Here is a 27,326-nt window from a genome sequence, read left to right as displayed (position 1 = left end):
AGAGCAAACAAATGTTTTAAATCATCTTTGGCTTGGCTAACTGTAGATAATTAAAGATGAGCTACTCTTTTTTTCCATTGCTCTTAGGAACAAAAGACAATCCTCTGCATATCTTGGCACTGTTTTATCTTAATAGTTTGAGAATGGGTTTTGCTGAATCAAATTTCCACTGCTTACACTTACATGACTAAAACCCTCTTGCCCGTTATTCCTTCCTCAGCTTACCTATCCCTCTTGAAACTCTTTAAGGCTTGCTTATGCTGTAGAAAGACACTAATTCCTGCAGGTGAGGAAAAGAATATATTAAAAAAAAAAAGTTGACATGTTTTTGCTTGTAAATCCTTGTGGCTTCTTTGCTTGCTTTTTTCCCTTCCTTGCTAGTCTCCATTTCAATTGCAGTCTTAACTGATTACTTTACAGGATTATATTGTGAAACAATGCAGTGGTGACATTGTAAACATCCCTCAGATTTGTTCCTTTCACAAGTTGCATTGTGATCGATGGCATGTCATATGGAAGTGAATATGATTATATAATGATGTGCTGAATATGACTTGCTTTGCTGCTCTGTAGGTATTTTCAGAAGCTATATACATGTAGGACCATCTGGACGCTGATATTACAACAGAGTGTGACTGTCTGCTTTCTAATTTTGTATTTTAGTCAGAGAGCACTGTTTCTCTGTAGTCTGCACATACGGATATATTTTTAAGATTAAGCCACTCAAGTTGGTTTTGAAGTCCCAAGTGTTGTGGACCCTTGTTTCCTGTTTTCTTTGTCGGTCTCTGACTTCCTGACCTCACTGTCGTACTCTCCAGCAGTCTGCTGCACAGTCCCTGTGCTTTCTGGCTAAGCTGGATGATCTAATTGACGAAATAGTTTATTTTAGACAAGTGCTGCTTCTAGAAAACCACTAATTCTTTAATTTGACAAACATTTCTGGGGGGAGAAGACAAAGAGGGGACTTATTTTTCCTATTTCCATCTGGAACTTCTACATTTTATTAATTGTATTTACAAAGTTCCAACATTTTTAAGTGCTTTGAACTTCTTCATTCATTGCAAATACTTCCTTCTCCTTTATTTGGGAAAGTGGAAAATTCTGATTTAGGATCAACTCAAAATTAACACATTTCAATATCGGTAAAAAAAAACCAAAACAAAACACAAAACAAAATTCTCTTAGGACTGCTTCTGAGCTCCTTTGAGATCAAATGGATTGTAGGCACTCTGACATCTCAGGTTATTGTTTCACAGTTGGCTTAAGGCAAGTTGGCTTAAGACAAAATTCATTCCCTTTCATGCCCATGTGCGTTCCTATTTAATTTGCGTTAATGATTTTATGAATATGGGATGATTTCTGTGATTCAACTAGGAACTAGGCCCACAAAACAAACTATCCTCCAAACCCAAATGGGCATATCAGAAAGGTGATAAAACAGTTTATGTGGGAAGGAAAGCATGTAAACATGGAAGGAGGAAAGACAGAGAAAGAGCATCCCCTACTAACCTAGGCTGATGGTGGAATGTGTGATCAGACTGTCCTTGGGTGGCTGTCCTGCGTCTGGTGCCCATTCCAGGTGGTGGAGCAGTGGTATTTTAGTGCAGGAGCTTTAATTCACTCTGATGTTAGACAAACATTGTTCCATAGATCTGTCCCTGTTAATACTATAGCTTACAACTTAATCCTTTGGCAGTTACATGACAATAAAGAAACAGGAATTTGGAGACCATGCAAAATATCTTCTTATACATGCAAATTCTTTATTCGTAGTCAAAGCATAAAAGCCTTTGAGTAGCGTTTCTGCTCAGGGGTCTTTTCAATTCCCCCCCTTTTTTTTTTTTTCTTTCTCTTTTTTGCTTCTTTCCAGAAATCTGAAAAGTTCCAGGCTCCATCTCAATCTTCTTTTTCTGCTCTGAATTCTCCTTCTTCAGCTCCTTCAGTGTGGGCTCCTCCTCCTTTGTCTAAAAAACCTTCTTAGATCTCAGAAAACGTATTATTTTGCAAGCAATGGTTTGCAAAACTTTCCTTTTTCCTTTTAACAACATAGCTTTTAACAACTCATCTTAATGTGGTTTATTTGATCCTTTTATGTGGGTTTTGAAAAGGATTTGAAATCAGTCTTCGTAGCAGATAATTAATTTCACACATTCATTGATGCAGCAATCTTATGAAATCCTATAGAATTTCTGAATTGTATAGGAAAAAGATTCCCCAAATGGTCACATACCCTGTGTAATAGTGTTGCAGCTGACCACAGATCTTGGGCAGCAGGCGTAAAAACAAGAACAATGTTATTGTCACTGTGCTGTACTAAGAGAGGGCATCACCTTTGTTCATCACCCTAAAATGATGGAGGCCAGTTTTTCATCTTCTAGGACAACGTATGAAGCTCCTTCTCTCCCCAAAGCATAGTTCACAATTCACTGAAACTGATTACTGTATCCCAACCTCCCTCACCACCCCAAACCTACAGGTTTATTTTTGAAAGATCAAAATTACAGGCTTTGTTTAATTTTACAGAAGCACAGCTGTTAAATGTGCTAATTAAGACTGGATGTTGCATTTCTCTCTCCTCAATTTAGACTGACTGTATTTACTTGTTATGTTTGTGTTTACTTTATATATAAATTTGGGCTCTAGAGCTGTGCCTTTTGACACCTATTGGGAACTGATGTGTTCTCCACTATACACTGAACTTATCTAGAAGTTTCCTTCAAACTCACTCACTGATTCTGCCTTGTCAAAATTGCTTAGCTCTAGCAACTTTTAAACTAGTGTTATTTTCTTCTATTATTTCTTTCACTGTGCTTCATATGTTTTGGTAATGTTTGATGACCTGAGAAAGATTTTTTTGGGATCTAATATCAAAATTGTCCTCAAAGTTGTTTGAATGATGGACTTCAGAAAGTAAAGCATGAAGAACATGAATGAGCAGCCATTTTATAGTTGTATGGGACTGTTCTTAATTATTGTAGAATTATAGAATCGTTAAGGTTGGAAAAGACCCTTAAGATCATTGAGTCCAACCGCTAACCTATCACTGCCAAGTCCACCACTAAACCACATCCTCAAGCACCACGTCTACCCTTCTTTTAAATACCTCCAGGGATGGAGACTCCACCACCTCCCTGGGCAGCCTGTTCCAATGCCTGACAACCCTTTTGGTGAAGTTTTTCCTAATATCCAACCTAAACTTCCCCTGGTGCAGCTTGAGGCCATTTCCTCTCGTCCTATCGCTTGGTACTAGGGAGAAGAGACTGACCCCCGCCTCGCTACATCCTCCTTTCAGGTAGTTGTAGAGAGTCATAAAGTCTCCCCTCAGCCTCCTCTTCTCCAGACTAAGCAACCCCAATTCCCTCAGCCGCTCCTCAGAAGACTTGTTCTTCAGCCCCTTCACCAGCTTCGTTCCTCTTCTCTGGACACGCTCCAGTACCTTGATGTCCTTCTTGTAGTGAGGGGCCCAAAACTGACCACAGTACTCGAGGTGTGGCCTCACCAGTGCCGAGTACAGGGACACGATCACCTCCCTGCTCCTGCTGGCCACACTATTCCTGATACAAGCCAGGATGCAGTTGGCCTTCTTGGCCGCCTGAGCACACTGCTGCCTCGTGTTCAGGCGGCTGTCAACCAGCACCCCCAGGTCTTTCTCCGCCAGGCAGCTCTCCAGCCACTCTTGCCCAAGCCTGTAGCGTTGCATGGAGGAGTTGTGACGGAAGTGCAGGACCTGGCACTTGGCCTTGTTGAATCTCATACCGTTGGCTCCGGCCAAACAATCCAGCCTGTCCAGGTCCCTCTGTAGGGCCTTCCTGCCCTCCAGCAGATCAACACTTCTACCCAGCTTGGTGTCATCTGCAAACCTACTGAGGGTGCACTCAATCCCCTCATCCAGATCATCAATGAAGATATTGAACAGGACCGGCCCCAACACTGAGCCCTGGGAAACACCACTCTTGACTGGCCACCAACTGGGTTTGACTCCATTCACTACTACTCTCTGGGCTCGGCCATCCAGCCAGTTTTTAACTCAGCGCAGAGTGCACTTGTCCAAGCCGTGAGCAGCCAGCTTCTCCAGGAGAATGCTGTGGGAGACAGTGTCAAAGGCCTTACTAAAGTCCAGGTAGACAATGTCCACAGCCTTCCCCTCATCCACTAAGCGGTCACCTTATCATAGAATGAGACCAGGTTAGTGAGGCAGGACCTCCCTTTCATAAACCCATGCTGGCTGAGCCAGATCCCTTGGTTGTCCTGCATGTACTGTGTAATGGTATTCAAGATGATCTGCTCCATGACCTTTCCTGGCACCAAGGTCAGGCTGACAGGCCTGTAGTTCCCCGGATCCTCCTTTCGACCCTTCTTGTAGAGGGGTGTCACATTCGCTAGTTTCCAGTCGTCTGGGACCTCCCCGGTTGACCAGGACTGCTGATAAATGATGGAGAGTGGCTTGGTGAGCTCCTCTGCCAGCTCCCTCAGTATCCTTGGGTGGATCCCATCTGGCACCATGGACTTGTGAACATCCAGGTGAAGGAGCAGGTTGGTGACTGCCACCTCTTCAACAACTGGGACTTAATTCTGCATACTATCTCCATCTCCCAGCACAGGGGCCTGACAACCCCGAGGATTACCAGTCTGACTATTAAAGACTGAGGCAAAGAAAGCATTAAGTACTTCAGCCTTCTCCTCATCTTTCCTGGCAAGGTTACCTTCCGCATCCAACAAAGGAGGGAGATTCTCCCTGGCCCTCCTTTTGTCACTGATTTATTTATAAAAACATTTTTTGTTGTCTTTAACGATGGTGGCCAGTTTAAGTTCCAGCTGGGCCTTCACCTTCCTAATCTTTTTCCCTGAGATAGTGAGGCATGAAAAAATCTAATGTTAGATATTTTGCCATTATAAAAAGAAGTTGAGTTGGTTTGTGTTGTAGTGGATTGCTGAAGCTGACCACAGGAAATCTGAGCATTTACGATTGCTCTTGGATGGATTTCTTGGAGAATGATTTGGAGGAATTTTGGTGCGCATTTATCAGTAATATGAGAAAGAACAGCAGCGGTGTACAGACCTTATTTTGGGGAATAAACACCAGTTTAAATACATCTTGCAGAATACAGTGTACGTGCATGGCATAAGCATAATATACATAATGATGGGAAAGGTGAGATAGCCTGCTTGATTTATCAGTGTTAATCCTGTCCAAACACAGAAGATGGCTGATTTCTATCTAAATACAGGAGAGTGGTGAAAGAACTTAATTCTAAGTAGTGCTTGGCACATACATTTTCCAGTGATTTTAATGGGCCTGTGCAGGCTCAGCATTTGTCAGAGATCAGACCTTAAAAGCCCTCCTGTGAGCCACATCTGTGGTCCTATATTTGAGCAAGCTTATTAATACGTTTTGTGAGTTATAGTATATGTTTAATAGGAATTGCACAACATTAATTGGTGAACAGCAGATTTATTCCAACAGCAGGACTGATATTATAAGTTATCATTAAGTAGCTTGGCATTTCTGCAGAGAATAGTGCCAGTAATCCATACTAATCGGTTCTTCGCTCTCCACAGGTGATTTACAGATATATGGATAAATCAGAAGAAAGAGGCAGCTCTGGCCACAAAAGGTTCCTGCAGTGAACACACACAGGAATCAGTTGCCTTTCTGCTAAATGAGGAGCAGATGTTGTCATGCCCCTCTGCTCCCCTTAAAATGCCTTTGGTTTTGGGTTGGTTGTGTTTTTTTTTTTGTAACCTCAGAGGATGGCTAAAGAACATAGTTAAGAAAAAAAGGGTGGCTCTATCAACCTTTGAAAGTCCATCTGCTTTGTAGGGATTGTCCTAGGGGTCTGATGTAATTGATTTCAGATCTCTGGTCCAGAATTGCAGTCCAATAGTATGTGTTTCTTTTCTCTCTCATGTGAACAGTAGCTTCCTTCATCTCTGTTAATTACTGGTAGGATTTAAAAGAAGAAAGTTCTATGTGATTTCCTTGTAATCACATCCTTAGCCGGCGCTGCCTAGGATATTTTGCTATTGTATTGAAAGATCTGCAGCTACTATGCAGTGTTGGTAATTTTTCCCTTGTGCCATTTGGGATATGGTGGTGTCAGACTTTGTGCAGGTCTGTTCTCTGCACTTACACAAGGAAAAAAGAGTTCAAAATAAAAAACACAGTGTTGAGCTAAAGTCAATAAGCATTCATGTCCAAAAGAGAAATCCAAGTTCTTATCTGGAAACTTTTAGGAAATGGTAGAAGCGTCAGGGTCAAGGGTGTGACGACTTCCCTGAAGAGCTTTGATGCTGTACATGTGCCCTTCATGTGTGAGGACTGCTGCATAGAGAAGGGGGTTTTGTTTGGGGGTGTTTATCTGGCTCCCAGCAAAATGGAGGGTGATTTTTCTCCCTGTCGTCTCAGTAGAAAAAATAATTTGTATCTTGGAAGCTGTTGGTTCTAATCTTGTAATTTTCATTGGGAAAAATGATCAGGATCCTCCTTTTTGCAGAGAGAGCTTTGGTATTACTATGTGGTTTTAAAATTTACACCTGTTTTGAAAAGCAGCATCTCCGCCTGACCCACCAAAAAGCAATCTAGAATCCTTTCTAAAGAAAGCATTAGATGACAGAAACAAGGCAGTTTCTGTGTTTTTAAATGCTGCTTAAGTTAACAGCTCTCCTTGCAGGGTTTCAAGAGCTCTCTCTATCCTCATCAGATAACTAAAGAAAAAAATCACTAGTTAACTTATGTCCTCTTTTTCCTTTCTAGTCAAGAAGAGTATCTTTCAGTAATGCTCTTGACAGGGTGTTGGGTTTTTTTATTTTAATCCTTTCCTTCTTTTTGAGATTATTTCTCTCCCCATCCCACACTCCAAAAATTAGAATCAGTTAACTTCAACTCAGAGAGTGAAAATGCATTTATGAAGGATCAGAATAGGTTTGCTGACCCATCTTCAAATGAAACTATTAGATCTGCAAAAATTAGTCAGCGCTCCTTCAGATACCTAAATTCTAATATTTTTTGTTTTTTTATGGCACCTATTAAGTATCTTTAGGATAATTTTTAAAAAACAGTAATTCTTATTATTTAATAATAACTTATTTCTTCCTTCTTTTCTTGATACTATGTAGCATTTGTTGATCCTCGGTTTGAAGAACTGTCTCATTTTAGTAATTATCATTAATAGTCCTTCACAGGTGTTATGTTCTTCATGTATTGCTACAGGTGTCCTCTGTAAGGTAGTGATGTTATTTGTGTCCCTTTTATCAGATTAATACACTTCCTGTCGTGGTTTAGCCCCAGTCAGCAAACAAGGACCACGCAGCCGCTCACTCATTCCCCCCTGGTGGGACGGGGGAGAGAATCGGAAGAGTAGAAGTGAGGTGACTCATGGTTTGAGATAAAGACAGTTTAATAGGGAAAGCAAAAGCTGCGCATGGAAGCAAAGCAAAACAAGGAATTCATTCACTACTTCCCATGGGCAGGCAGGTGTTCAGCCATCTCCAGGAAAGCAGGGCTCCATCACGCATAATGGTTACTTGGGAAGACAAACGCCATCACTCCCAATGTCCCCCCCTTCCTTCTTCTTCCCGCAGCTTTATATACTGAGCATGACGTCATATGGTGTGGGATATCCCTTTGGTCAGTTGGGGTCAGCTGTCCCGGCCCTGTCCCCTCCCAGCTTCTTGTGCACCCGGCAGAGCACGGGGAGCTGAAAAAGTCCTTGACTAGTGTAAGCGCGACTTAGCAACAGCCAAAAACATCTCCACATCATCACCGCTGTTGCCAGCAAAAATCCAAAACACAGCCCCATACTAGCTACTACGAAAAAATTTAACTCTATCCCAGCTGAAACCAGGACACTTCCTCAAAGCTTTTTTTTTTTTTGTGTTGTTAAAACAGTGTAGACTCTAAAAAGTGCCAGCTCCGATTTTGGTATTATGGAATATTGTGTCTTTTCGTAAGAGCTGTACTACAGAAAGCACAGGCAACTCTTTTTTGTCTGCTGCAACATCTTATTGAAAACACCAAACACTCAAGCTTATGTACCAAGTAATCTGGCATCTCTAACAGTCTCTGTCTGCTACTTGCCAACAGTATTTTTAAGAATTCTGATACAGCAGCAGCTGCTTTTTCGTACAAAATTTTGCTGTGTGTACACAAAAGGAAGAGAGAATCTGAACTGTTTATCAAAGCCCCAGTTCAGGAAGTGTGGTTTTTATCATTGGGACTTACCAAAATTACCAAGGAGCTCTAGAATTACGTGAAGGCCACCTACAGCAAGTCTTCAGGCAGATCCTGAAGCACCTTGTTTCTTGAAATCTCATGTTTCCTGTGTTTGTGTACTGTGGAACCAAAAGTGGGAACTCCCCATTTCAACGAAGTGCTGAGACGACCCCTCAGCTATGTCTCAGCCTGCTTTTTTTTCTGAAAGAATTGTTCTGTCGTGTTCCTACAGACAGGTATAGATGAAAATCTTTTCTGGGAGGGACTCCTATGTGAAAAGCGACAGAAATACTCTTTCTCAGTAGCTGGGGAACAAAAGCAGCTTGTCTTGAACTATTAATTCCTATATTAGGGGCATTAGCTTACCTCAGCAACCATCAATATTCAGGCACATACTCCTTCTACCAGAACCGGAGTCTGGTTTGCAATGCCAGTGGAACTTTGAAGTACTGTGGAAGCTGCTGTCTAGGGAGCTCTGTGCTTGAACTTCTGTTGCACCATTATTCTTGTTGGACAAAACTACTGTGAAAACTCTGAATTCTCAAGAGGCTGCTGTATGTGCCACTGACTGTGAATCTTGTGACAGGAGATCACTGGACTATTTGTTTTTTCTTAGTGATTTGTTCTTCCTTTCAGTAATCGAAGGAAGGGGAAGGAAACTGTTAACTTTCTCTCACAGCAACTTGTATCAGTAAGAACAACACTTTTTTTTTTTCAGAGTCATTCCGTGTGTGTGTTGTATAACTGGGTAGTGTTCAAATGCGTACTGAGCAAGTACTTTCATTATAGATTTTTCTCTAGATCAATATAGCTTATATTGGATAAATCACAGCAGTTTTAGCCTTATCTTAAACAGATTTTTTTAAAAAAACCTCTAAATCCCTTATAAATGGTGCTTAATTTACCTTAATTTGTTCATACTGTGAGCAAAATTTTTCTTGCCAGACCATGATTCTAAGTGCTCATTTTTCTGCTATATTGTTTGTACAAAAATTTCACACAGTACTTTACAATCCGATGAGGTATATTCTCTCTCTCGCGCTCTCTCTCTCTCTCTCTCTCCCTTCTTAAATCTTGCTTGACTCCTATCCTTTGTTAGACCATGTACAGAGTTGAAAAAGATATGAGGAGCTCTGAGGCACAGAAACACTTTCTTAGGTCTGAAATACCAAGGTTTTACTTCAAATTTGAAGGGGAGCTTGCATGTGCCAAAGCTTATCTTCCAATATATTAATTAGTCTAGTAAAAGATTTTTCGCTCCTTTGCAAGCCTAGTCCTTTGTAGACCACATCTGCAGCAAATTACTGATACGCATTTGTCATGCAGCAGTTACTTGTGTGCAGCAGTTTACACAGCGTGTAGCAAGTATTTAGCCTACGATTGTTAAAGATTTATTCAAAAGTATTGTTAAAAAATTACTCGATTTCTCACTTTCTAAAATTTTCTTCTACAGGGCCTGTCCTTTGTATGTTGTCAGTCCCAAACACAGGGTGCCTATTTAAATCAACTGCTTGGGAACATTATTCAACAGTATTTTGGGCGATTTCTCCCTTCTTCTCCGACTGCACTTGGAGCTGGACAGCATCCTATGCTGACTGCTTTATGCAGTTCCATTACAGCCCCCCAGATGCTCCGTCTGCGGAAGACCACTCTGCATGTCATAAAGTAAGGACCAGTGAACTAAAAAACCATATCTCATTCAGATTTCACAAATGAAAAAGGGAATGCCACTGTTTTCTTCTCAGTTATCTGACAGTTTGGCTGTGGAAAGAGCCTGTAAGTTGCTGGGCAGGGAGCAAAGGGAGGACAACATGTATGTATCAGGAAAGTAAAATCGGGATGATCTGGAAACTAGTGAGAGTGAGGATAAAGTTCCTCGACTGTAAGAAAAAATATCACATTGGGGCCACATGAAAAGCAAGCATTTTTCTAGTAAAACTACACTCCAATTTACATCATTTTGTATTTGTGTCTCAGGCTGTATTGAGGGTCACAGAGTTGTAGTGTTTATAGTTGCCACAGTTACCTGTGCATGGGAGGCCTTACTGCTCTGTAAGCGTCAGGGCATACACAGGTGTGCCAGCTACCCAGGGGAAATGGAAAATTTGGGGTGTGGGAAAAGGGAGATGTAGAAGCAGGGAGAGAGTACTTGTTCACTGTGCTGTCACTACTTGCACAATGTCAACGGCAGCTATAAATGCTGTGTCTCTGCTGCTGAAAGGCCAAAGCTTTGATTTATGTGCTGCAGAATAGGGAACAAGCTATACTTTTTGCCTCTGTCGGGCGGGGAATTAAACTCCCTCAAATATAAGGTGATTGCTTATATCCAAGGCAATTGTATTTTTCTGTGTTAGAGTGTGTATACATGTTGATGAAGAGAATTACAGTGTTAATCTTAAGTAAATATTATAGGCAATCCTGTAAGTAAAGCCTGTATTGTTGCATATTGAAGGAGTGAATTAAGATTTCATAGTCTTGTTTCTTGACATGTCTTTAACTTATGAATACTCAAACTATATCATCTTAAAGTTATTTGTGAACGTGTGCATGCATATGTGAATTTTAAGATCGATAGTAGAAAGTAAGTTCTGAAAGCGTAGTGGCACTCTGTGACTTGTAAGACATGAAAAGTTCCTTATTGATCTGGGAAAAATATCTTGGAACTGAGCAGCAGTCTCATTTACAAACTGTTGGGTGGTCAGGAGGCAGTCAGTAGGTCTATACATAAACTCGTACAGAGTTCCCTAGCCGTTTTGATATATGAAACCTAGTGAGTATCTTGCTGCTGCACAGAGGAGACTGAACAACGTGATCAGGGGTGTATTATCCAAGTCAGAGAACCATTTCTGTGGAAGAGCACACACAAAAAAAACTAGTATGAAATTTTAATTGTAAAGTAATGGGATAGCAGATTTCAGAATTGCTAGTATTAAAATAAGACCACACAATACAAGGAATATAGAAGTAAAGCGTTACAACTTCCATTCGCCAAGTTATGCCAGTACTCTGAAGCTGTGCAATGAAACACTCAGATCTCAGGTTTCATTTGAAAGTTGTAGAAGCATGCCCTAGTAAGTTTTTAACAAGGATGGTGGTTTTTAATTGATGCATTGCTCAGCAAACTTGTATGCCTTTTTTGGGTAGCTAATGGTACCTAATATTAAACATCTAAAAAGTTATTTTGCAGCTTTCAGGAGTGCTCTTGCTAACTGATGAAACAATGTTGTGTTCTTTTTATCTGCACTTTTCTGTCCTGAATGCTTCAATTTACACTTGCTGTATTCAGATTTCATAATTTGTAATGTCAAAAAGTTCAGTATTACTTCAGTATATGTTCAGTGTGTTACATATATATATTGAATATATTCAGTACATTCTGAATATATTACTGAATATTCAGTAATTTAAAATATTACTATCCATTAAGAACAGTACTTCAGACTTTTGTATCCTTTTGCAGAAGCATATAATGAATCAAGACGTTCAAATTGGAACATTCAGTGTGTATGATGTCAAAATTTGCTGTTGTTGCAGATTGACAGGTCACTTTTTATCTTTGTGACAAATATTATACTGGAGATGATTGCATTAATTGTGATGGAGCAAAAGCAGACATTGGCTGTCCCGTTACAACATACTGTTAACAAAAAAAAACGTAACAGTACCAGTATAACAGCAGAGCTGATACGACAAGTTGGATTGTGAGTTGACAAAGGCACATCAAGCTAAATAAAGTAATTGAACAACAGTTGTATTTTGGGTGTTGGTTTAGGGTCTTAGAATCTTGATTCCTCCATTTTTTTCAGTTAATTTATGAAGCTGCCTTTATATTTAAACTTTTATAGTCACACTTGGCTTTTTAACTATGATAGCTGCTACTTCTTACTTCCCTCAGCAGATGAGTCAGAAGGCATCACTGTCCTTGATAAACTGGAAGTGTTTTCTAAGGCTAAGACAAATAGAAGCCTTTTGTTCAGCCTAGACAAAGATACAATATCACAAAGGGGTTTTTTTAAGTATATGGTGCTTGCTTTGAATGGAAAAAACCAAAATTATCGACTGTGTTTTTGTTTACTTTGTCTTCCTAGTGAAAACTACATGCAGTTCAAAGGTAATGCTCCACCTCCGCGCTTGGCCTCAGTTCTTGCTTTCATTCTTGAAGTATTTCAGAGAACCCAGAGCATTGAATTGTGCGACATTGACTTAGTTCTCCCTCCTGTGTTGAAATGCATGGTGTTGGTTAATGAGCTACAAGGTGAGCTGCTTGTTTGTTTTCAATACGTCTGTGCACACCTGTAAGGTTTTTGTACTGCTGAGCATCTTTCATCCCAGTATTTAAGACTCTTAGATGAGGTGAATGATATGCTTTGGCCAGCTAATCTGGACAAGCTTTCTTTTTTTCATGAACTGGTCTGGGACTTCTGTCTCCAAGAGGCCGAGTGCTGCCTCATTTTGCTCTCTGATGAACAACAACTCAGGAATCTGAAGAATATTTCCTTTCTCCCCGTCCTTCCCATCTTATTTCTCCCAGACTTGGTAACTGTGAAAGTTTTCTTGCACATAAATGTTAGAGACCAAATAAGACTAGCGTATGTTCTCCCCATAGAATTATAAATTGATTAAAAGTAGCATGTTTCTCTCTGAAGGCATCTTTGAGTTTTCTTTCTTCTTTTAGCATGCTTTGTTTGGTAGTGAGAACTTCTTCTTTTTAGCTTCTTAAAAAACGAAGGACTCTGTTCACCCCACAGTTGTATAATGAACGTGCATATGTGCATAAGCTCAAAATTTCCACTTCTTGCTGCCAGCAGAGGCATTAAGCAAAATGGGGATTCACCTCTGACTTCTCCTGGGAATTTTTTCTAATAAAGCACTTTTTTGATTCTGGTCTCTAGAAGTTTCAAGGACAAGATCTGCTTAGGAAATTAGCTGAATCACCTTTCTTCCCCCTTTTGCCATTATAGCCGTATCTACCTGAAGCTGAAAGTACCTACTTTGCAGTGTGCTGTGGAGTAGAATGAGCTGAATGCGTTGTGCTGCTGTGGCCACCAGCTCACTGCCTGGCTAGGCGGGGCTCCACCACACCCTTGTAGAAAAGGCCTTGCAGCCCCGTTCCACCTTGATAAAAGAACTTTGCAACAATGAAGGGGAAGAAAATAGTGGGCTGTTGTCAGGGGTTTTTCCCCTTAAAAAAAGAGGTAGGGTGAAATTTAGAATAATACCCACCACTGAAAGTAAGGAGTAGATCTGTATAGCTTTGGGCAGGATGTAATGCCATGACTGCTTTTCTTTAATTCAAATAGGTATGATTTAAAGAATACAAACAGAACTTAAATTCCAATAAAATCTTTCTCTCCGCTAAGTGTGTGTCTCTTTGCTTTGACTTAAAGAGACAATAGTGTACTTAAAAATCTGTATGTTTAAAGGATAATGGTGGTGAAAATAAGACTTTTGCATAAATCTGTGATTCATTCTGTTCTTTATAGCCAATCTAACTAACTGCTCTTGCAGTCATTTCCCTTGCATCAAAGTAAGATAAAACCATATTTTTTCTTATTTAAAAATTGTACTCTTCATGAAAGACATTCTCCAGATGGTCAGTTCAAGAGCTCTGCGTGAATCTTGTGATTTTTCTTTTACAGTTAAAAAAATATCTACAGACATCATACAGTACATGGTAGAAGGCTGCCAAGCAGGGTCAGGAGGAGAACGTGCCACCCAGCTGACTTCTGTATTTAGGTAACCAGAAAATATGCCGATTGGCAGTGAAGCTACTGCAAGCCAGTTGACAGCAAACATGTTTTTTTTAAAATAACTAATTATCCTTAACATACTGCATTGTCCTTGTTTATGGTATTTAAACAATGGTGCTTTTGGCACTGGTTTTAAACATAGCTTGGCCAAAAAGCCAGAGCAAAGATAGAAGAGAGAAACATACCTGCTTTCCGATGGATGGATGATTAGGTACTGTTTTGAACAGCATTTAATAGAGAGGTATGTTGCTGCTGCAATGGGAAAAACTCCTCATGAATGTGGATGGTCAGTGTTGGGTGCTGTGAAAGGCGTGCATGCCTAATTTGAAGTATATATAATGGAGATCAAATCCTCATACAACAAGCTTAGCTTTTTAAAAATTTATTTTATTTTTGTGACAAATAAATAATAGTTTATTATAATGTAAATTATATTTATTCCATATCTCTGCAAAATGAATCCTGCATTCTTGCATGGATAGAGTAAAGAGCTGCATGACCTGAGACCTGAAGACATTTTGCAAACCTAAGCACCAGTGCTGTATTGGGTCGTGTCTAGGTGGGAGCTCCAGGGAGACCCACTGAAATAAGAACAGATGTTTGTGGGCATGCCAGTCTCCCTGTACATGATATATCACTTTCACAGGATGTTTCATCCCTAGGGTGCAACTTCTGATTCGAATGTAACCTGTGATCTTTAAAGGCCTCAAACCCTCAGGAAGACAAATGGGTGCACTTCCATCCGGTGGTCTGCCCCGCCTGAGGTCCAGTGGAGCTTTATAAGAAATGCCACCATTATTTCTGCAGGCTTGAATCTTGATGTCTTGTTTTGCTGGTCTCTATTTTTTATTTTTTTTTTTTTTTAATTAAATAATAAATGCATGGTTTCGTTTTGCATTCAGACACATTACAGAGTAAAGTGCTCTTGAATAAGTCAGCCCTGGTGAAGCAGCAGCAGAATCTGACCATTTGCTTGAAAATAAACGTGTGGGTTTCTTTAGCATTAGCCTTCAAAAGCTTGGCTTTGTTTAGAGAAAGTATTCCGTGTAGAGTATTTCAGTGTAGCAATGCGAAAATTGCAATGCAGCCAGATTGCTTGTTCTGATTAGACTCTTCAGTTGTTCTTGGTATGTTCTCTGCATCTAGTTTTGACCTTGCATTAAATGCCTCTGTGTCCCCCTCAGGCAGTTTATCCAGGAGTATACTGCCGTGTATGATCACCGGGTTTTCAGCATACTAGAAACAGTGGCAGTCTTGGATCAGACGTTAGTTACCAGCCTGATTCCCACAATCACACAGTCTCTGAAGGATTCAGAGCACAAACAAGGTCTTGGAAGAAATGCTGCACAGAGGTTTGATTTTTATTTAATATTGTTTTTTTGACAACGAGCAGTAGAGGTTTATTCTCTTGAAAGAAAGCAGTGTTAGACAGCAGCACAGATAATCAAAAATGAGTGATTTTAAAGTGTGTTCAGCTGGAAATCTCCCTTCACTCAGGCCTTTCATGGTTTTAAAGCCATCTATATTTGCTAAATGTTTTCAGAGATGTTTTGACATTAAGATAACAGACCCCAGTAGAATCTATGCAAAGCAGGGTTGCCTGTGCTCGCTACACTCTATGTTGCAAAACAGAGTAAAGAATTCCTGCCCCAAAGAATTTTCCTGTCAGACCCTGTTTTAGAGGACTTTATGGGTCTTATCTAAAATTACGGTATATTCAGGTATGATCTGAGATGCTTGGAAAAGAAATACCCGTGGCTTCATTTCAAGAGTTTTCTCATAATATGAGCATACAAGAGTTGTGGGTGTCGAAAAGGCTGGCCTCCTCTCTCTGACAGGCACAGCAGGCTCACACTTGCTCCCTTTGCCCCAAGAGCTTAGGACAGAAATACTTGAATCCATCTGGCGTTAGGAGGAAGTGGCACATGAGGTGAGCAGCTCCACACAGGTGGTGGCGTCTCTGGGTGCAGATGCACCAGGGAACTTTCACCACCTATATAAATGCTGCTAGAAAACTCCAGGAGGCTCTGTTGTGACACCCAAACTGAAAGGGCTTCTCCTGTGAGTTCTGCTCACTGGAAGGCTGGCTCTTGACCCTCCTTGAGTGGTCTGGGCAAGGAACTGGCCTCAGCATTTGCATTAATGGACATACGGGGACAGGTCAAAGGATAGGAACCTTGTCATGCCTCAGGCTGGAGAAGTTTCGAGGTGCACATCAGCAGGCCCTGGGCTATAAAAAACCCAAAGGACAGAGTTGCGCAAGAATGTAACTCATGAGACAATAAAGGGTAGTATTTAACTCATCTGTAATATTATTCATTTTTTATTGTTCTCTACCAACAAATACCTTTGCTTTTATTCAGGGAATTCACCCAAGGTCAGACTGAAGTACCATTATATGCAGGATTTTCATACGATTTGCTTTTGATCTTTTGATAATGTATTTCGTAACAAATTTTCAGGGTTTTTAATAGTCTTAATAAGGTAAAATTCATCCCTTTACCTACAAAATACAAAGAAAAAGCAGGTTGGTTGAGCTTCCTGAAATATATACTTGGACGTTAATGAAAAGCTAAATTTCTTTTAGCCTCATCACTTAACATATATATTATCTAATCTGTTGTTAACGTTTTATATAAATAATTTGTATTTAGAATGTGCTCCATTACCCAGCAATCTAAGGTGATCCATGAACATTTTGTTGTAAGAACACTAATCACTGATTTTCTCTCTTCAGTCCTGGCCACTAAATATCATTATATTAACATATTCTGTGCAATTATTGTAGGCATTAAACTGCCAACCAAAGAAACAAAGTTCAAAAGTTGCATTAGACGCTTATAGTGGTGATGTCCAGTATTATTATTGCAAGGAACCAGTACGAAAACTGCAGTTTTTGTTTGCTCAAGTTAATACTACATGAAAAATATATATAATTAGAATAGATCTAAATGTCAGAGTCAGGACTTCAACAATAACTATACATCTCTATGATGGAGAGTATTAGAATGAACTTCAGGTGAAAAGTCTTGGCAATGCATACGCACTCTTCTGGAAAATCCACTTGAGTGACAGGCGCCTTCTGAATTCCAGGTTTATTTTGAAAGGGTTGTTGCCCTGTGTTGAGGATGATGGTCTAAATCTGTGTCAGTGCCAGCCTGCACCCTAGTGCCAGTGGCTCACCCCACTGCGCTGTAGCGTGAGTCACAGAGAGATTTCTTATGCAGGAATCCAGTAGCAAGCATCGTGAAGACTGAATGCCAATCTTGGAAACTCCATCTTTTAAAATTTAAAAAAAATCCATTACACAACATTTTACTAAACAAGCAGACTTCTAAGCATCTTCACTATGCTTGTAGCCATAAACAACTCAATCCTTACTCTTCTTCCAACCCGGCCATGTTAAAAATTCCCGGCAAAAATAGCAGTGGAATAGATGGGGGGGAGAAAGTTACTCTGGTTTAATATCCCAATATGTATACAATGTGTTTGGGAATTATGTGCTTTCACTCCTAGGATGTGAGAGATCGTTTAAGTAACATGTTACATTCTTCTGTTTTTTCAACAGAGAAGCCTATAAAAGACTCTTATCTTACCTCACAGAGGCTGGACAAAATGAGATACAAAAACTGGAGAATGAGATGGGCTAGCAGTGCGCTGGTGATTAATCGCTTCCTCTTGGATGTTCTGACACTGTCGATACCGAAAACTGCACTCTACAACACAATAGCCAAGTTCTTTTTCCTTTACAATGGCAATACATTCCTCAATTCTATGTTCCCCTCCCCCCCCTCCGTTATATATTAATTTTAATAATGTCTGTGGTATTTGAATATTGTCGTGCATCTGAAGAGTAACTCTCAGTATTCTGTGGAATGGCAGTTGAAAGGTATGGCAAATTCATTATGTTAAAAGGCCTACATGAGCAGAAGCCTGTATTGCAACGTACGAGGTAGGTTTTCAAAGAATCGAAGTAATTTCACAAAACTCAGTTCACATTGAGGGAGACCTGACCCTCTTAACACTGTACTTCTGAAAATTCACGTTACGTTCTTAAGCACATCATAACTTTGTAACTTCTAATTCATTGTTTTAGCAGAATGAGAAAAATTGTGATCTCTAATACTGAACTTGTTGAACGCAGCGCATTCACCAGGAGTTGCGCCAAGTACGATAAAGCTATCGTTTGTTAAGAGGGCTTGTGTACGTGTTGCAAAAAATGCATATTACCTTCCACCTGTATTAAAACATTAAAATCTTTCAGATTCCAGTGTAAAATTTCTCCTGTTGTCTTCATGAGTAATATAAGAAAAGGTAGGTTCAGATTTCCTGTCCTCTTCCTTGTCAATACTGTGTTCTTAAATTTAACCCATAATTTACAGTGATTTACAGTGATCTCTTTGTTAGTTGTGACACTGTTGATTATCCATTTAACTTAGACTAGGTGTAAATGGTGTGAGAAAAAAAGAAGAGACCACAGACTTCAAAAGAAAATACTCATTTTGGGAATTTATTCCATTTGATCATAGGCTAGTAATTATTCCTCTTTACCTGGAATGTTGGATCTTTTCAAATATTTTGCTGTGTTATAGATTAACTTTTGGGTCTTTCCAGGACAGGTCCAGCTCTGTAACTTTTTCTACATTCTTTTTTTCTAAAGTCCTCAGGAAACCTTCATTAATGCCTGTGGTACTCACACTTTTCACTTCCCTCAATAACTTTTATTTCTGCAACTACTTGCTGTACTCTGGGAGTGGTGAGTTTGCCCCTAATGGCAACAACACTGGTGAGCAGGCTGCTTACTTTTAAAGTTACTCAGATTTTAACTTCATGGTATTAATGGGAAGGAGAGATTATTTTTGTGTCTAATAGCTCAACAAAAATCCCTAAAATCTTGTTCAGAGCAGCTTCTCTTTCGTTACAGTAATCTTATCAAGTCGAACTAGATAATCTTTTTGCCTAAATCAGCTATCGTTACTTCAGATAATGCAGTAACTAAAAGCCTCTTTAGGCTACTTAATAGTGCAGAACATGGAGGTTCTTTTCATTATGGAAGTGACTTATTGAACTTGCATTGTAGCTTCTTGTAAGCTCCTGTACCTGGGAGGAGTTTTATTCATCTCAAGAGGATTGTGCTTCTAAAAAGCTTTTTAAATAAATAAATAAAAATAAAAACCTCTCCAAGAGAGATTAATAGAGATGTCTTTTGAAATTTGAGTCCTACCACACAGTAGATTACAGACCAGATGTCTGACTGTAGTATTAATTCCTGAATGTAAAACCTTTGACTTCTAAAGGATAGAGCAGATATTATAACAAAACATTTAATGATGTGTTTAGTAGATTGTTAAAGACTTATTTAATGCTATCTGTAGCGGTTAGAAGTTTCTGAAAAAGCAACAGAGCTTTATGTAAATGTGTAACAGCCCCTGGTGCATGAGAAACTAATTTAAACAGTTTGGAAATTACCGTTCTTCTCTGTCAAAAAGTTAATGCGAACAGAAATAATGCATTGTATTCATCAGCCATTGCCAAATGGGCAATCTGGTTTGGTCTAATTATTTGGTATGGACATTTGCAGATGTGGCTGGCAGTTCCGATAATATTAATGAGATGAAGCCTTTCAGAGTGTTAGTCTAGACTGCCCTACCAAGTCTACACCAAAACAACAGTCTAAAATCAGTTAGGAGAAAAGAAGAAAGTGCTGAATTTAAGTACCATATAGGAAAAGTAAAGAAAGATTGAAAACCACCATGAACTAAAAGAAATTATGTCTTAATAGATGCTGTCTTTATAAAGGCTAATTAGGACACTGAATATTATTTAAATTAAACCTATCTATATTATTTTACATACGAACAGTTTGGTTTGAAAACAGTACAAACGTCTAGCTTCCTTACACAATGCCTGGAGAACTGCCTCAGCTAAAAAGCAGGAGATTGTGGAAGGCTTTTACACTGTGCTGCCACTGACAGGAGCAGTTCACCTGCATGCAGATGCGAAGTCGCCCTCTTTGCTTTGCTTAATAAACAATAGGATAGAGCCTTGCTGTAAATTAGGTAAAGAGGGGGTCTGAAAATAAGCCTTTTACCTGTTGGTGAGTCGGATCCTTAACCCCTGTCAGAGGAATGGAACTCATCCCTCCCAAGCTTGCTCTCCTCCCTCCACCAAAGACTCATCCACACGGTCACTTGTGCAAGGCTGAGCTCGGCGGGTGTGTGCTGAGGCACCTGTATTGGACCCTGTACGCAGAGCTGGAGAAGTGTGGAAGCAGAAGCAGCTCAGCTGTTAGCTCCGCCAGGGAGCAATAGCCTGGTAGCAGGGAGCTTGGCTCTGTAGCAGCTGAAAACATCGCCATAGGGTTTAGCCAGCCGATACTTAAGTAAGTGTGCAGTGGCTTTGGACAGCAGCTGAGAATAATTTTGAGCACCTCAGTTACTCCCTAATGTTAATTATATCTCTTATACATCTTGCTTCTGAGCAGTTTCCTGCTAATGTGTATGAGTGCTTTGTAAGCATTTTAAATCTGAACTGGAACCAGCAGATGCTTCTGGTGTTATGGGTCAGCCACATGCCAACCCCAGAGGCTCACTGAAAGCTCATAGTCTCTTTGCATTGTGGGTGTTGGGACAGGCAACGTCAGGCATCTGTTGTCAAGGCTGTATAGGGAGAAATCCAGGGAGCATCAGAACAGAAATCCTCTGCAGACCACAGGGTGAGATGTGTCACGGCCTTGCCCTGCCTTACAGTTTCTGGTGGCTTTGTTTCTCAGGAGTAATGGGCAACAAATTACCAGAATCTTCCACCAGTGGTGGGCAGGTACCTTTCTCTGCTGATCCAGTTGCAGGATGACCTGCTTTCCACTAAGCAATATAGAGCAGATGCCCATTTTCCACTGTGTCCCAAGCAAGTATCCCAGGTAGGCCATTAAGCATGGCTTCTTTGAGCCTGTTAAAAGATTGTTGATTGGAGGGAAAGGGTCATGCCTCAAATCTGAGGTGATTTCCAGCAGATGAAGAAACGTATGTCTCAACATCACCTTTGTAGAGATACATACCAAGCCTTACACCATACCTAATAAAGACTGGTAATTAATACGAGCGCTGTCACTGACTGCAGAGAAGACAACAGAAACGGCCATGGGGATGTCCCCAGCCCCTGACCTCAGCAGCTGTGCGAAGCAGTTTGCTGGCCACAGAGAAGCTGAGGATCATGCATTTGCGAGGGGTCTGTGACGCTTGCGAGCAACTTACTGGTACCAGTACCACTGGTATTTGGACAGACACCAGTGCCATCCTGCTTCTTTTGCCCAGCTCATTCAGGGCTTTGCGTCCTCTCACAGGCTGGGAGCAACGGCACTGCCAAGAACCCTACCTGGGTCCTTCCTTCACTCCCTTTTCCGCCAGCACCTGCCCACACGTGCTGCTGTGGAAGACCGCTCACCGGAGCGTTCGCTATTAACAGAGGGCTGAAAGGCAAACTGCTGTTGGGTGCAAGAGAACATGCTACAGCGACGCAGCAGTAGTCAGAGTTAAAAGTCAGGTCAGACCTGATGTGCCAAAGCCATGCTGCAGGTGAGTGTGACGACGCTAACGTGCCTGCTCCAGACAGCTTTGTTTTGCCCCAGTTTGGGTCTGAACATCACCATAGAATAACAGCCTGATTTTGCCTTTTACAGGTTCTTCTTTTGGCCTGCATTTTTGTAGCAGAAAGGCAGCACTGTATGTCTTAGAAGGGAAGGGTCTCTCACAGTATGCCTAAAAACAACATTGCTGGCAAAGATGGACATTTACCATACTTGTAACTTCCATAACTGAGGGTGAAAAGATCCTGAAAACAGGTTGTAGCTAAAGTTCCTAATGAGAAACAGGGAAACTGCAACATGTACACCTGGGCTTAGTCTTCTTCCCCTTCTGTATATGAGAAGTCAGTGGAATTAAGCCATTCTGAACATCATTAGTTACTCGGACTACGCGACCATTGTATGTCAGTGGAGTTGTAACAAATTATTAAATCTCAGTAGGCTTTTTCTTCCCCCAAGCCTCTTGCATGGTCCGTGCCCAATAGCTCCCTCCATGATGTTGACAGGAGACCTGTTTAAAGTACAGCAGGCATGAACTTTGTGAGCAATTTCTACACTGATCTCGCCAGCCAGAGGCCTGTCCTAGGATAAAAGTGGGTAGAGGACCACCACGGAATCACAGGCTCAGGGGACCTCAGGGGTCATCTAGTCCAACCTTTCTAGGAAGAGCGCAGTTGAGACTGTGCCCTTTGCTTTTTGCAATATATAGAATTGAGAGCTGAATAGAAAGTATTTAATTTTTATATCTATCTTCCTTATTCCAGAGTTCAGGATACTGACCCATTGTCATCCTTGTGATATGAAACAGATGTCCAGCACATCCTGAACGATGGCGGGGAGAGGGAAGTCAGGCTTATCTTTCCTTTAATAACATTAAAATGATAACTGAAAACCAAAAAAAAAAACACATTCTGTTCAAAATTCACATACAACTTCCATTAGCCCCACAAAGTTGTCCCCCTATTTTGTAAGAATTTCCCATACGTTACTGTTATTAAAGAGCAGGAGCATTTAATTTAATGCTCCTTAAATAAACAAATATATCCTATATATTAAAATATATGTGTTTATTAGATATTAATTTATAATTAATAGAACTTATTTTATAAATAATGTAATACTATTATTTCTATATATATTTTAGAGAATTATAAAATTTTATATAATAGTATGTAATTATAGACTTTATTCTATATAATATGGATAATATAAATAATAATGTATCCAATTTTACTATATATTTTATAGAACATAAGTAATACATGAATAAATAAATTATTTAAAATAATTTAAAGTACTCCTTGCTTTTATTTTCAGTGCCAGAAAAATAGTGGGGGGAAGGCACTTGTTTCAATAAAACAGCTCCTGAACTAGAAAAATGTACGCCTTTTATGCTGGAGGAGAGCAGCAGGCCTATGGCAAGAAGCGGGTTCTGCAGAGCTGTGGTAATTGCACAGAAGAGGAGCCACCAACAGTACCTACTCCTTACAGAGTCATTTAAGGAACTTTGATATCTCTCCACCTAAATGCAACGTATTTCCCTCAGGAAGCAAAAAAGAGGTTTTACTGCGCTCTGTTTTCCCTTCTTTCAGTAGCTTTTGAAAATTATGTATGCATGGGTATTTTCAGTTTAATCATATTTTATAATTTTTAGCTATTACTTAAAACTCAAATTCAGTGTAATCAGCCCATCTGTTAGCAATGGTTATAAAATTATGTTGAAGATTAAAAAACCTGATGCAGTGTCAATATGTCCTAGCATAATTAAGCTTGTTTTAGGATGAGTGACTGGGATATGGCTTTTGTCTAGTCGAGCAGCTTTAGAAAGGTAAGCCTTTTGTAGGCTTTAATGTACGAAATGTGAAGGTGTGCATAAAACAAACAAACAAAACCCCAGTTATAAAACTCAGATCCTGTATTTATAGACGCGGTGTCTTTGCAGGCCTTGGGAAATGCCAGCAGGGTAATTCCACATCACAGCCAAACTCACTGCATTTCTTCAGTCCATCAAACGCTACCTTGGATCTACTCTCCTCCCTGTAGAATGTCACTCAAACGGGTATTAGAAATTCAAGTTTGCTAAATTCATTTTTCATTTTAGAAAGGGCCAACATGACCCGCGTTGGCTCCGGTGGAAAAACTGGCACGTCGGTCACTTAAATGAACGGAGGCTGTTGCTGAAAACACTTACTCTCTCCTTCAGTACGTGCAGTGTTGCAACACAGCCTAATGTACCCGCAGTAGGAGGTAACAAGCATTTTAATTTTGGCTTTTCTGTGAAACAACTATATATAGTCATCTCTATTGGAAAACCATTCTTCATGTGGACACTTTTTTCCCCTTTAAAATGTGTCCTTTCAGAGAAAAACATAAACTAAGAACCCCGCTTTGCAAAACAAACTGTGTAAGCCCTTTATATAGTCTATGTGCTAAACTTCCTGCAAAGTCTTCCTCCCCTACAAACTCTGCCTGCAGATGAAGTGTTTTAACCTTGCCCTCTTAATTTATTCTACATTCTAATTTTCAATAAACAGATGCCGCCTCTTTTCGCGCTTGTTTCCACATTGTTCCACATTCTGCCTGTGTTGTTTCTGCATGTGTGAGTATTCAATTATCTATTTCTCCATGATTCTGCAACTGATGTACTAAATGTCTGTACAGGTTTGGGGGAGGGTAACCGGGGAAGGCAAAACTTGGAGGAGAGGAGTCTGAACTATTCTGAGTGTCAGGTACTTTCCCTGAAGGCTGCTAAGTTAAGAAGAAAACCACAAGCCAGAACTAGAAACGCAAGGATTACAAAAGCCCCAGTGCACAGAAGCGGATTTGCTGCATGCTGGCTCGCTACACCTAAGTATTTCTTTGGTCAGTGCTTGGGTGTGAAACGCCCCACAGAGCCCAAAGGGGCAGAAGAGGCTGTTGGTGCTGCTGCTTCTGGAAATTGCATCTTTTTTTGGCTAAAAAGCACCAAGCAGCTGAGTGTCATTGTGTTGATTTATAGCTAAAAAGAGCTGATAACGTATCTTAGGACTCAGAAGTGAAGTACGCTATATAAAGGACGAAATATTACTCTTTACGGGAATGGCCCAGAAAAGGAGATCACAGGCCAGGCATCAAAGTGCAGAGGCTCTTCAGTACAGCTCTCAAGACCTTGCGGCCCAAAAGCCTAGCTGCAGACGGGAGTAGCTTTAATCCATATGTCTAAGGAAACGCACAGAACTCGACAGTTGGCGACTGCAGCTGCATTCATTGTTCCCTCATAAGGCTACCGCTTCCCTGGAGCACTAGTGAGTTCTTCCCGGTTGCAGCCTGCGCTGTTACCGCGCGCACTCCCAGCTGGGAACCCGAGCGACTTGTGGCGGCAGCTCCTCTCACACGGCGCTGATCCGACTCCAGCGACAAAACCAGCAAGCGCTGAAGTATTTTTATTGTGGACAGCTTTAAGGCTCTGTGACAAAACTGAGCTAAACCGCATTTCAGAGGTACATACCAAACCTGGTAGGCTGGGCGGGGACAAAGGTTAGGTTCCGAGGTTTATGTTTGCCAAAAATGGTACAAAATTTAGAACGGCAGAGGCGGAGCTGGAGCTCGCACACAGGAGCCCGCAACTGGGGCGGTTTCAGAAGGCAGGGACACTAAATGGAAAGATGACAGAGCAAGGACGCGGTGATACAGAAGCTCCAGCTCACCGGGGAGCCTTTGCCAGCAGGGGAAGCCAGCCTTGCTCTCCCACCCCCTGCTCCTTCATAGAGACCCCACAGCCAGAGCAGAGCTGCTGCTGGCACCCACATGCTCTCTGCCTGCTCTGGCACCGACACCATTCTCGTTTCTTATCTGGGAATAAATAACCAGTTTTTGCTCGCCTGGCAAGGGCTATGGGGCGTTTTCTGACTTCAGGTGCAGTGACGCGCCCCCATCTGTCCCGCAACAAAAGCAAAAAGCCCGGCTAGGCCAGTGCAGCACAAAAACTTCGGGGCTAAGAGCTTGCCATGATAGACGCCTCTGTAATACTGGAGCCTGATGATTAAGAGCCAGAGCAGAATCCTGACACTAATAGGAGCATATGTGTTGTCCTGCGGCTCTGTGGCTGCGGTACCCCTGACTAATTTAATGCAACTGCACAGCTGTTTAAAACTGCTATTCACCAGTACAGACAATCGGTGACAACCACCACAACGGTAAAAGCGTCGAAAGGGCAGAACAAACATGATAAATAACTTCCTTGCCATACGCTCCTGCCTTTCAGTCCTCGAACCGTGAGGCACATGCTGCTTTGCATAAGGAAGGTGCCCCCCTCCGCTTCTCAAACCCGGGCCTCTGTCGCAGCTTGCTGCCGCCGCTCGATAGCCGGCCAGATCCAGCATAATCTGCAGAAGGAGCAGTTCTGAAATTAGTTCTAAATCTGTGGTAAGCTATGAATAAAAGCCTCAAAACCATGACGTACAAACCATACTTCGCAGTATCGTCTGGAAGCGCACTGGGCTTTACAAGGGCTAAGGAATTCATTCTCCCACCACCGCCTGGGAAATAGCAAGTACGTGTCAGTTCGGCACCCGGAGCGAGAGCTGCTCACTCACCTGGTGTGGCACCTCCAGGGCGAGGCGCAAAGCCCCAAGGACCTCTACACGCACGTTTCGATTATTTAGCCGCCTTCCTCTTGAAAACAGGACATGTAACGTCTGCGTCCCTGCAAGTCACGTGTAAGTAGACCTTCGGATACTTGCAAGGCTTGGGCCCTGCAGCCACGCAGGGCAGCCGTCAGATTTTTAAAGTGTATATAGCCTGTTCGGAGAGCTGGCCCCTGCATGCTGATTTCCAGGGGATCAAAGGAATTAAAAACAAAAAAATCCTAAAGCACAGCCTATACAGCTCCCGTGCGGTTAGAGAAAAGCACTGCCTGGATCTAGGCTTGCGTTGTGTGCAGAGGGAGACACTGTCAGCACTCAAGTTGGCGAAGGCTGTGCAGCTGCAGCTCTGCTCCGTGCAACGACAGCAAGAAAGCTCAGCAAAAAAACCCACAAAACGTTCTAGCCTGAAAATTACTGGAAAAGGAAGGGTGATGTTTCGTGAGTGTGCTGCCCAGCTGGAGACAGAAATGGTGATAAGAGTTCACCCCCCTGCACCACTTACCAGACCCTTAAGAGTTTTAAAGATGCATTTGATTTGGAAACACTGCTCACTGGACGAAGTCAAACCTGTTCCTGCCCAGCAAGCGCAGGCTGCTGCTGCGGCATATTCTGCACATGGCATTTGCCTGAGCATCAGGAGGGATGTCATAGGTCCACTCAGATAGCACGGTGGCAGGGCACAGATCAGCAGGTAAAGCAGAGAGGTGCAGAGTACCCGTACGTCATAAATAGAGGAAGATTTAATTACATGCTTGGTTAATATTTACAAACATCGAACTTGTTGTTAGAGATGTAAATAAAAGACGGAAATAAGAGACCGGGGCTGCAATAGCTGAGCAAAGCCAAAATGTAACAGGTTAGAGCATTTATTGTGGCGGGGCATATGCCTGGAGTACCGGGACGGAGACACACTATATCAACTGAAGGAATAAATAAATAAATATTGACATTGTTCTACACCTGTTTGGCCTCTGGAGACCAGTGATTTGTGGGACCATATGTTGGACAAAATGAGACTGTTCATTGATAATTGTAAATGTGGTGACCCCTTGCAAACTGGATATTAAAAATATTAAGTAAATGGCACATTTTAATTATGCAGTAAAGAGGCTGTTCTCCACCATTAAAAGACTGCAGCTGTCAGGAGGAATTGATCA

The 27,326-nt window shown here is 41.3% G+C and overlaps 1 protein-coding gene across 1 annotated transcript in view; it reads left to right on the top strand.

Annotated features, from left to right (window-relative positions):
• MMS22L (MMS22 like, DNA repair protein) overlaps window positions 1-18,225 on the top strand; it is a 99,475-nt gene extending 81,250 nt beyond the window's left edge. Inside the window, exons 21-25 of the mRNA XM_075087317.1 lie at window positions 9,666-9,877; window positions 12,301-12,467; window positions 13,852-13,948; window positions 15,147-15,314; window positions 17,531-18,225. Of these exons, the coding sequence (XP_074943418.1) occupies window positions 9,666-9,877; window positions 12,301-12,467; window positions 13,852-13,948; window positions 15,147-15,314; window positions 17,531-17,612 (726 nt within the window). The 3' untranslated portion in view covers window positions 17,613-18,225. The remainder of the gene's footprint in view (window positions 1-9,665; window positions 9,878-12,300; window positions 12,468-13,851; window positions 13,949-15,146; window positions 15,315-17,530) is intronic.
• The last annotated feature ends 9,101 nt before the right edge of the window (window positions 18,226-27,326 follow it).

Source organism: Phalacrocorax aristotelis, chromosome 3 (assembly GCF_949628215.1).
Source record: "Phalacrocorax aristotelis chromosome 3, bGulAri2.1, whole genome shotgun sequence".
Lineage (NCBI taxonomy): Eukaryota > Metazoa > Chordata > Aves > Suliformes > Phalacrocoracidae > Phalacrocorax > Phalacrocorax aristotelis.
Note: the sequence above shows the minus strand (reverse complement) of the source record. Positions and strands in the feature narration are given on the sequence as shown.